This window comes from Helicoverpa armigera, chromosome 25 (assembly GCF_030705265.1).
Source record: "Helicoverpa armigera isolate CAAS_96S chromosome 25, ASM3070526v1, whole genome shotgun sequence".
In the NCBI taxonomy this organism is placed as follows: Eukaryota; Metazoa; Arthropoda; class Insecta; order Lepidoptera; family Noctuidae; genus Helicoverpa; species Helicoverpa armigera.
The window spans coordinates 9107791-9119650 of NC_087144.1; the positions used below are offsets into that span (position 1 = coordinate 9107791).

The 11860-nt window shown below is 35.6% G+C and overlaps 2 protein-coding genes across 3 annotated transcripts in view; both read left to right on the top strand.

Moving 5' to 3' along the window:
• Positions 1 to 11860, top strand: part of Dnalig1 (DNA ligase 1) — a 362733-nt gene that overhangs the window by 51261 nt on the left and 299612 nt on the right. The window lies entirely within an intron of this gene.
• Positions 110 to 8534, top strand: LOC110376649 (uncharacterized). Of its 2 annotated transcripts, none has more exons than XM_064041334.1 (8): positions 110 to 194; positions 2457 to 2670; positions 3021 to 3085; positions 3172 to 3240; positions 3547 to 3630; positions 3835 to 4587; positions 4703 to 6310; positions 6600 to 8534. In XM_064041334.1, exons 1-8 carry the CDS (start codon positions 140 to 142, stop codon positions 7703 to 7705), a joined length of 3954 nt encoding a protein of 1317 aa, XP_063897404.1. In that variant the 5' UTR covers positions 110 to 139; the 3' UTR covers positions 7706 to 8534. The 2 variants fall into 2 exon arrangements, with proteins under 2 accessions (XP_063897404.1, XP_049701709.2); XM_049845752.2 differs by having other exon boundaries at positions 134 to 194; positions 2442 to 2670.

Below are 11860 nucleotides of genomic sequence, written 5' to 3' on the forward strand. Positions count from 1 at the left end.
CACGCATCCACAAACGGTCCCCCAAATCCGTCCCTGCGTGAGAAACGTGAAATTCTCTCCGCTGTTTACAAACACAGGGCGTGCGCGGACGTGGTAGCGGTATCGACTCCTGCGCATATTCGGGCTTGCGGCGGCGACCATGCTGCTGGCGCTTTTGCTGCATTTGGTATTATTTCACCTGCTCAGTGCTAGAGGTGAGAATTGAACCCTTTTATAGACCCAGATTTAGGAATCCTAATTTTTGGAAAATCCATTTTTGGTCTATATTTTAAGGGATCCCGTTTTGGGATCATAATATTTTACCGGAAAAAAGACGAATAAGTGTTTGCGGTGTTTTATTTAAATCAGATCTGTTTCTTGATCAAAGATGCCATACATTGTCACGTGATTTCCAATATTTGGAATTCTTTTTTGCGGTTTTTTTCTAAAACCTTTACTGTGATACGTAAGAAGTTTTGATCATTGCTGCTGCCCAAATATTAGAGGATTTGTGAACTGTGGCTTGTATTTTATTTTGTGTTTTTTACCTGTTGTACTAACATCTTGTTGTTTTTTTTTACTGGAAGGTTTACAAAGTTTTTCTATTTGAGTGAAAACATCCAGTTCTGTAATAGAGGTGTTTGATAACGCTAGAAGTTGTTGATAGTAGAGTAACTGGGTTTTGTGTAGTCATTATTACTGAAGTTGCTCGATCCATTTTTTTGACGTTTGACCCGTTTCGTGAGAAGTACCCTAGGACAGTACTGTCAACAAGCTTACAAATAGCTTAACAGCTATCTAAGAGATTGTTAATTTTTACGTTGCTTTGCTTTTCTTCTGCATGTCTTTTTGGTCCATAGATGAATACTCGTACCAGTAGGCAGTTCTACAATTGGGCGAAGATTTTAGACTTATTATGATGACTGATTATTGTTTTGACTATCTTTGACAATTAAAACCATAAGTCAGTATCTCTCATCATATGTGTAAAATTCATAAGATATAAAATTGACAGACATATATCAAATCTTCACGACTATATAACAAGATAAATTCAGCAAAATTTCGTCATTTTTTTTTCAAAATCAGTTCCGCTGAGATTGGCTTTTGTTTTTGTGTTGATTTCCTTTATTGCAGACATATTATTTTTTACCAATTTATGTACTCTTCCTTCCCAGCAAAAACACATAGGAAGTGGTGTAGGGCAGTCGTTTTTGTAGGCTGTCTCATGTAATATTTGACTGTTGTTTTTCATCCTATTTTGGATAAATAAATGATTGTGTTACTCAGCTATAGTAGCATCAATTATTATAGTAGTTACATCCTACAACGGCATAGTAACATAATAGTTATTGTCATAATTATGTCAACAGTTTGTTTTAACTATAGCATCTCAAACAATAACAGTCTTGTTGCCAGTTGTAGGATGTTGTAAACATTCCTGGTGTAACCTGACAAATAATATTGTGTAACGTGAGATATTCAAAGAGTAAACTATCGTTAGGATTCAGTTTCTTGTACCAAAATCCTTCAGCTACCCAAAATAAGGCATTTAGTGCTGTTATTTATTATTGTTTACTGTCTATGTATTTTGTAAAATATTTGTTTGTGGAATGCCTGGTAAAAACTCAGCTAACTACCCATAAAGAATGATACAGTTTCAATGTTAGATATAAGATCTTTTTGATAAATTAAGGATCAACTTCCGAGTTAAAAATGGTAGTTTCTTGTAATTGCTAAAATAGCACATTTCGTTCGGTCTCGTCTCATTTTTCATAATGTACTTTTTCAACTTGATAATACATTAAATGTTGTACTAAATATTTAAGAAGTAATGTGACCCATTCAGGGTGTTTATGTTTGGTTCGGTTGTTGAATATTTTGCTTGAGCCGGCCGTTATTTGAGATGCTTGCGTGCCAACAGATAATGTTACTTTAATATTATGACATACTCCAATGTTTCGGCTACCGCGTTTTTAAAACAAAATTAATTTGACAATTATCGGCAATGCTAAAATAAAATTATCATCATCATCATGACTACTGCGGTGAGCATGGCAACTACCCCCCGTTTCAGGGAATATTTTGTTCAGCACTGGAGATTTTTCTGCTTTATCGTTACGCTACAGTCAACACAAGTCAACCAAGAGAAAAACTGTATTTCGCATTTTATTTTCTTTATTGAAAACTTAACCCTATAAACTTGCAACCTCCATTTATTTATTAAGCTTATGTTTCTCTACATAGGTGTATAGTATTTATGTATTGGTAATATTTTGTTAGTACATCTTTTTATATTTACGTTAGTATTTTTACTGTTACGTGTAGGGGCCGCCTTTTGCGGTATAAACCTCCTTCATTACTTAGCCAGATAGTCTTGAAAAACTTAAAAAAACTTGCAAACCCCATTGACAACAAATCTGACGTCACCAGTCCACCAATACCCTTATAATCCAAACCAGATAAACCCCCTTTAGATGCTCCCCGCAAGGACTCGCAGTACGAGGTCCAGCGAGTAGACTCCTGCCCCAGCGTGGGCTACACCTTCAGGCGGCAGCAGAGCCACAACTCCCTGGACCCTGGCGACTGCTTCCTCTGCTTCTGTCAGGAAGACCACTCCGCTGTCTGCTGGAAGCGAGAGAATAGGCGGTGTGATAAGGAGAGCTTCCACTATCATGGAGTTGGGAAGAGGTTTGTTTGGAAATCCATTTATTTATTTCAGGCGTTAACTTGTATAGATTTATCTATATATATGATATTGTATGTGATAGTATATGATGATATGATGATGATGATGATATAAGTGCTCTTATGATAATGATGCTTTGGAATGGTTCGTCATTACCTACAGTTTAGTAAAGTTTAGCTTGTTAGCAGACACAGGATATTCGTAAACTTATATTGGATCATGTGATGATTCTTTATGTGTTTAAAGACGTTGTCAGCGTCACTTGTAAATCCAATCGAAGATGCAAAAAATACATTATTTTGATTCAAGAAAAGAGCTGATCACATTACTTATCTGTTTGCTATTTCAACAGGGACACAAGAATTCGTCGGAGTCCATCATTTGCAGATATATTTTTTCGAGACGCTTCCAGGGACAGTACGTAGATCATCCAGTATTTCTTAAACCTTTCATATAATAGTTGTGTAACTTTGTCATAACTACAAAAAATGTCTTCTTTGCAGTCTTTGGCAAAAATGTGGAGCCAGAGTGCAAGCCATTTGAATCAAGTTTCAGTGATGACTGCCCTCCGAGTAAGTACTAATATATCTCCAAAAGTTTATTTTAAATCCATTTATTAAAAGGATATTGCAGTGACCGAGATAAAAAGCAGTAGTTCCGAAATAAAATAATGAAAGCGGGAGTGCTACGCGTTCGTAGCATGCTTGCTACGCCGTAGCCCGGCGCGTAGCACAGGAGCAAGATACTACGTAACCCGCATAAATGTTGACTGACTGATTTTTCCCGCCGTTTCACCTACATCCGAACGAACACTTTCTGAACGTATTTTCTATTAGTACCTACACCTTATTTCTTATTAATACATTTTCTATGTTCAGCGGATTGGTGCATTGGCTGCACAGTGTGTGACTGTGACTCTAACGGTCGGTGGGACTGTCACCTCCTCAGCTTCTGTCCAGACGGTAAGCTTATTGCCACAGTTGTTTGTGTCCAGTGACATTTTCTGTACAATTTAGGTAATATAAATATAGTTAGATGGACACCCAACAAAACAAGAGATAAATATATTTTTTCTTAGATTGTTTAAAGTGATTACATAAGCTTTGTCTCATGATTTCTTTTGTTAACTAATTGAAGAACAGTAACAACAAAACTGTTAATTCCAGAGAAAGACAAACAGAAGTCCAAACGTAAGGGATCCATGAGGAAATTGGTAGGAAAAAAGCCAGTGAAACACAAGAAAGCTCTATCAACCAACCCACCAAAAAAGACAATATCAAATCCAGTTAAAAATAATAAAACTATGAGTAAAGCTAAGAACAGAACAATACCTATTAAACGTGAAGGCAGCAAAACTGCACCACCAAAGCGTATCGTGAAGAAATCTGTACCAATCAGAATGGATATGACGCCAGAGCCAGGAGGTAAGAGGAGAACTCCTATCAGATACAAGAGAATACCCCCAAGCAAAAGCGAACAAACAAAGGAAAAAATAATTAAAAGGAATATAGCAACACACAAACCAATCGAAATCAAATCCACGAAAGTCAACTTAGAAATGGAAATCGCTCAAAAATTGATGAGAAGGGTCATGGAGAACCTTAAGAGGTCGATCAAGTCTGAAGTAAAGGATATGTCTAAGATAGCAAAAGAAAATGTTGATAAGGCGAAAAATATGAATAATGCAAAGAAGCCTGTACCCAAAGGGAAAGAGAAACCAAAAACGGTAAATAAGAGGCAGATTAAGAAACCGAATAAGAAACCACCTCAGAAAAAGCCTAAGCCTAAGAAACCTATGAAAAAGCCAATATACAATCCTAAGGCAAAGCCAACCAGAAAACCCACCGTTACACAATATTCCAGACAGAAACGAGATGTCAGTAGAGAAAGTCATATTTTAACTTTAACTAAACCTAAAGGTAATTGTAGTTAGATATATAATTTTATATTTTGCTTCTTTGTTCCCCAATTTGTTGCCTATTTGCCAATTCGAATTTTAAACAAAGAACAAAAAAATGATTAAAATTCCTTTAGTTCCAGGCTATCTTACAACAGTCAGCGATGAGCAGTTAGCCGGGGATAACACTACAACAGCGCTGTCTATAATACCAATGGCCACCAATTTAATAGTCACCGAGGAAGCCAACTACACACGCCCTGCGAGACACAGCACCCTTCCAGGAAACGAGTATTATAGATATGTTGTTGGTGGTGAAGACTCGAAGGTCGGTATGGATACACCAGCAGGCGAAACAGGAACCACACAGGTGAACATGACTGAAACTGTATTTGACCTCATTGATGGTCAGCCGACTACTATAGTCCCCACAGAAATTACTGAAATTATTTACACCATACCACCAGTACTACACTATGAAGTAAACAAAACAGTTGTTAACATAACAAAATTGCACGATTTGAAGTTTTCAAAATGGTCTCATTTAAAACGATTCAAAGATAAGAAAAACAACTCCAGTTCCGATAAGCATAAGAACTTCGGAAAATTAGTAACACATACAAATTTCAACCAGTCTAAAGGCAAAGAAAGGATCCATGGGAAGAATGTGGCACGTAAAATAAATGGTAAGAAGTTTAATGTAGTTAAACTACTGAGGCATCCAAAATGTAAAATGGACGCCTGTTTCAATGATAACAGCAGCAGTACACAAGCTGGAAGTAAAAACATTGGTGACTTACATGGCATACTAACGCAAATACTAAAAAGCATGGATACAAACACCACCACCGTAACACAAACACTTCATAGAAGAAGAAAATTCAGCATATTAAGATATTTGAAGAGGATCTTCAATAAAATATTTAAACGAAACAAAACACCCAATCGGTTGAGCAAGCACCAGCTAATAGAGACACTGTGTGAAAACTTTGGACCCTGCATAGTAAGCAGGAGAGACAAAATGATCTTGAACGGAAAACTTGCAGACATAGATATAGAATCTACCAACATTCTGAAAACAGTCAGAATTATCAAAGGTTTGTTGAAGTTGGTGCAGTTACCTAAAAATGCTGGCAGCAAAACTGTGAAACAGGAAAATTTCCGAAACGATATACAAAAACTAAATCATATTCTTAAGGGTGGTTACAATAAAAATGATCAAACAGATTTAACTACAGCTCAACAGATTCAAATTGATTACATAAAGAAAAACACACAGGAATTTATAAAATCTGTCAGTAAGTTCGCATCACTGCTTAATGAAATCATTATGATACTAACTAAACAAGATGTGAACATACCCATTATTGCTAGCACAGGAAACGATATCAAAAACACAACAAAAGATGATCCGTTTGAAAATTTGAAAGACCTTCTTATAAGATACAACTTAATTCAAAACACTTTCATGAAACGGATGTACGAACAATTGAACAATTTTGAGAATAAAGTTACTGAAAAGCCGAAGGTGAGTGAATTTAAGGATGTGAATAATAGTGTAGCGATAGAAAATTTCTCAAGGGATATCATTCAAAATCTCAGGAAGCTGAAGCGTTTCGCTCAAACCGTGAGCTCTAGTTACCGAGCCAAGAGGGCCACGGCCAGAGATGACGATGCTATAGAGTATCTGTTGATGTTGATGGAGTACTTGATCAAACAAAACCATCCACTGGATGCTGCACCAGGTAACAGCAATTTATTTGTTTATTTATTTGTTCCTTTATTTCAGGCAACTAGGGCCCATAGAAAATACAATACATAAATAAATGACATTATAAAACTTATAATCTACAATGTTCTATCTTACGCTTATTAGTCTTTCCGCAGGCTTTTTTATACTTTGCAAGATGGTTTAACTTGCGTAGGTTTTAGTAGTATGTAAAAATAATCTGCAGTTTTGAGACTCATAAAAAAAATACTGTAAGCAATTTTCAATCAAGCATTTTAATCAACAATGTTTAATCTACTTTCCAGTTAACGACGGAATAGATTTACTCATAGAAGCTATCAAAAATGCACCAGATATTAAACCGATTAAGAAAAAGGTTTTAGAATACACACCTACACCTTACGTGGATACCACTACTGCTCCTCCTTTCAGATCTTATACCACAGAGAGTTTTTTAACCGAGGAAGATAGTCCTTCAGAGAGTGAAAAGTCTTCCAGCGAAGATAGCGGTAGAATCAAGTTAGAAGATACCGAAGGGAAATTAGAAGCACAGAAAGATATAGTTGAAATGGTTGCAGATGACGAAAAATATCCATATCATCGGGAAGATAAATATCATTATGATCGAAGAGCGGAGCCTGACAAAATAGAAGATATCACTGACGCAGTTTACTATAATAGAGTTGAGGGAAATATGGGGCCAGATCAAGATAACCTGTATGAAACCACCACACCTTTGGCTGTTAATTCAGAATTAGGTGATAAATTGGATAGTCACGATGATGTTAATGCAGAGAAAACTCTGGCTATAGAAAACAATATAGAGAATAATATTCTTGATAAACCGCTTGTAGAAGTGGAAAATAATGAGAAGAAATTTGAAGTGTTTGTTGGAGATATGGATGATGAAGTGATACCATCAAGCACTACTCCGGTTGCAGAAGTACTTCTGTCAACAACAACCACGGAATCTTACATGCAATCTAAACCTAAACCTAAAAATAAAATGAGACATTTGGATTTAGATTCATTCGACAGCGAAAGTATTGACAAGAAATCAAAACTAGAATGGATTGAAGAAAATTTTGGTAAAGGGTATGTTAAAACTAAAGAATCGGAGGAACGTCACACTACAACTGCTGCAACTACGACTGCAAAAATTATAGTAACACCAGTCACTGACAAAGGAGATGTCAGTAGTCTCACTAGGGAAGAGAGACTTGATGACAATGATAAAAACAGTAAGAAGAATAAAATAAATGCTGAAGAAGTGATGTTGAGAAAACAAATGGATCTTCTGAATTCTCTTGACTATGGAACTGAGAAGGGCGAAGTGTTTGGGTCTGATTCTAAAGATGGAATCAATGAGGAACGGTATGCCAGTGATAATTTTCCGTCGTATTTCGTCTAGTTAATGTAGTAATGGGTCGTTTAGCTGCAGAATTTGTGGGAGTTAAGATATTCAGGATAAAACTGAGTCTGAAAATATTGTAACCAAACCGAGTCTTTTGGGGTTTACCATTTAACTATCACGATAACTGAACCATGAACAACAACTAAAAATAAAATGTTAGATTGCCTGTACGACGTTTGGTTATCGTTATAGTTAAATGGTGCAACCCAGCCTTTTCTAAACAATATTTAAGTCCTATGATTATCATTCACAGTTGACTCCACACTATGCCTAATCGTCTAGTCCGTACTGACTCAATAATTTCATAGTTGTTTTGTTTAGAATATTTTCAAAATAATCATGATGTCATTTTCGATTTCGATTGTAAAGCGTTACGTTATATTTCGATTTGTTATGAAGTTACCAATATGTATTTATTTGTGTGTTATGTATCTTTTATGATCAATGCATGCACGTAGGGTTTTTGTCATACTGTTACTAGATGGCATTAGTAGTCCATCTCTTACAACCAAGCTATTCTTAATACGAAGTTTTTTAGTAGAAACAACGATAAATGATTCTTGGATTACATGAAGACTTGTGTATAGAAATGAAAAATTAATGCAAATTAACACTCAAATTAAGACAGAATAGATTTTGCATAGTCAGTGTTTTAAAGTTTAAGTTATGCGAAGATTTTTTTCTCTTTTAGTTAAGAGAAGTCTAATATTTGTGAGAATATAGATAAATAATTGGTTCAAGTTCTGCAGCTAAACGCTCAAGCTTAAGTTATAATAACTTGTATTAACGCCATATAAATAGCAATTTGTTTTTAATTGTACATACGCTCGATTAAACTACTTTACTCTAGTTGAATAAATTATTAACATTGTTTTGAAATACTTTCATTTAATACCTTGTAGTATTTTGTTCCTATTCAAGCCATTATGCATAAACATAGTTATATTTTTCCCTTTCCCTAATGTCTAAATAGAGGAAAATGTAGAAAGTAAGTTATATGATCAAAAATACTAATCTCTTTTTATTCAAAATGTACGTCATACTGTTTCGGTTTAACAGAATCTCTAAACTATATAACAAAACAAAAGCAAGACTTTAAAAAAATAATTTGTTGGCAAATGAAAAAAAATAAAAATAAGATTCCGTTCATCTCCATATTGATTTATGAGCCTAAACAAACTATCGGTCGACTAGAAATTTGCAGTCGCGAAATTGTCGCTCATGCTCGCCTTTTGGTTGGTTTAGTTTTTATCATAGTTAAATGATGCAACTTACAATATCTTCAAACAACTCCAATTATTTTCCTGCTCTTAATAAAAATCATCACCAAAATAAGTAAGTACGTAAGAATGGTCTGGCATGCGCCTGCGCGGCTCATGTCGCAACTGTTTCGGTCTGGCGGCGCTCTGACCTTCCGTCTCGCTGTGGCTAATTGTCCGTCTTCGCCTTATCTCGGCAACTGAAACATCCGCTGATACTGATACTGGATTTTAAGATATTTCGTAAATACTGAGGACAAAATGGATCAAGATTGAAAAGTAGAATCTGTAAAAAAATGGTATTTGAAGTTGGTTAATCTTTCAGAGAGTTAAACTGTTGTAACTTTTCCAACAAGACGTTTGTATCTTAGGTGTTTTCCAAAATAAATGTCAGTTGGGTATAGGAAAGTTTATGTAGTCTTGTAAGAATGTAGTTATAAATGTGCTGATTTAACACTCCCCAACTACCTAAAATAATTTGAAAAATCCAACTTATCACACTAGGCCACCTCACCTGCAACTCTAGTAAAAAAACTTTTTCCCATGACGGTGCGTCATCGTCAAAACATGTAGCAGTTATTTTGTAAGTTGCATTCTGCCCAATAGGCTCACGTAGGCAAACGTGGCAGGGTGCAGAGGTCCATCCATGTATTAAGGTCTATGCACAACGTGTAGACATGGCACGCCGTTGACGGATATAGGAATGGCACGCACGGACAACAGGATATCAAGTTATTCCAATCTGCAAAATTTTCCCAGTCAACATTGAACCTATACTTTGGAGACAAAGTTGGAATTTTTTTGAAGAAAGACAGTTTGTAGTAGCTTGATGAGCTTTCGCCTGAACCTTAAGTGTGTAATCCATTTTTCATGTTTAGGTAGCTATTTTAAAAATATTAAAGTTAAATTGCAGTGACTAATTTCTAAAAAGTAAGTATGTTCAAATGAATGTCTTTTGCTACAATATCCAATTCTCTGTAATTCACTGTCAGTTGGTTAGACCTTTGCACAAATTGTCTCAGCTGTGGTTTGCGGTCTGCATCGCTGTGTGTCGAATATTCGGTTACTGCGTGTGCGCCGGTTAAACATCATATTGTGTGAGAACTGGGTTTTGTAAGCGATCTGCCCTGTGGTTGTAATTAGGTTACATCATAGATATATGAACTTAGTGATTGATGATTTTTCGATTATTAGTTATTGTTGTGTAAAACATCCTTGCTTTTGGGTAATTGGAAAGCCCATTTAGTTGGTTGTCGTTTGTTTTAAAAGTTATAAAGGCACGTTTAAATAAAGCTCTGGTATTCAGCTATGTGCAACAAAACCGATCTCAAGATGGTAATGCAAAATCTTATGTGATTGATCTCTGTGATCTATTGTGATGAATTTATTGTGTACATACCTCTAGAAAAATTAACAATACATTATTTACGAAACGCATGACACACACAAAAAATAGCCATAAGTAACAGAAAAACAATAATTTGTTGGATACAAAAGAAACCTTTGTTCAGTCTATTTTTGACCCGATATTGATGCATAATTGAATCATTGCAGTGCTGACAACTTTTATACACCAGTTTAACTTCAGAATATGGCGGTTGCATATGGTGCACTGATTTTAACGAAGGCCAGTTTCCTTATATTATGATTATACTTTAATATTATAAGGCTGAAACGTTGGGTTGTTTGATCGCGCATAAGTAATTCAGAAACTACCGGACCAATTAAAAAAAAACATTTCAGTGTAAGATAGGAAATTAGCCTACGGGATGCGAGTACAGCAGTTAACGGAAGCTAGTGTTTAAAATAGAAAGGACAAAAATATGGGCACATAATTATTTACTTTAGAAAATTGTATCAACAATGAGAGTGCTTTTTACCTAACTTCGCCACAAGGAGGGTTATATTTTACAAAAAATGACCACCATTACTACAATGTTAGATATCTTGGTTAATTCGCAACGCATCTACTAGCCGACGCGATGCACTTGCGCCCGCGCATTGCCACACGTTTCCTTCACACTAGATAATATATCTAATTGCTAACATCCACATTTTGTGTTTATATTGTGTCGCAATGCTACCTGTATTTTAAGGCTTAAGTAAATCCTTTTTAGCGTTCCGTATCCCAAGGAGAAAAACGGGACCCTGTTACTCAGGCTTCGCTTTTCGTCTGCTACCATAAAGGGAAGAAGGGATTATTACTAAGACTCCGCTGTCCGTCTGGCCGCTTGTATCTCATAAACTTTGACAGTTGTCATTTTCACAGATTATGTACTATTGTCGATATAACTATGATACACAGTACTGAAAACTAGACAAAAGCGTGATTATTTGCATTTTCTATACATAATGGTGTAGAACTCTTCGTGTGTGAGGCTGACTCGCACTTGACCGGTTTTTTGTGTAAAATGGCTGGGAAATACGGCGCTTGGTTATGCTTCCGTCTATTATAATGTGTCTAGCCATGAAAATGTTGGTAGTTTCTGTCTGTGTCTGTACGAATACCATGTAAAGAATATTTTGTTGTAAATTGTGTAAAAAGGAAAGATTGTTGATCGTTATTGATAAAGTTATAGAAACAATTGATTCTTGTGCTGCGTATAGCAAGTTCGATTCCTACACGTAATAACTTAGATTATTCCACGTTATTAATATTCGCAAAAAATCATCTATCAACAATAAAAAAAAAAAATATACACAAATTCCAAATGTTTGTTATCTTATTATACCGGACACTTATTAATATCACATTCAAACAAATTGCAATGCAGAGTGCAGGGTTAGACTGATTGCAATTTAATTGAAAAGGTCACCGAATCATTATTAAGTAATCAATCTTTCAAGAACCTGTTCGTAATGAGTTCTATCAATGAGTAGTTCTTCCTACACA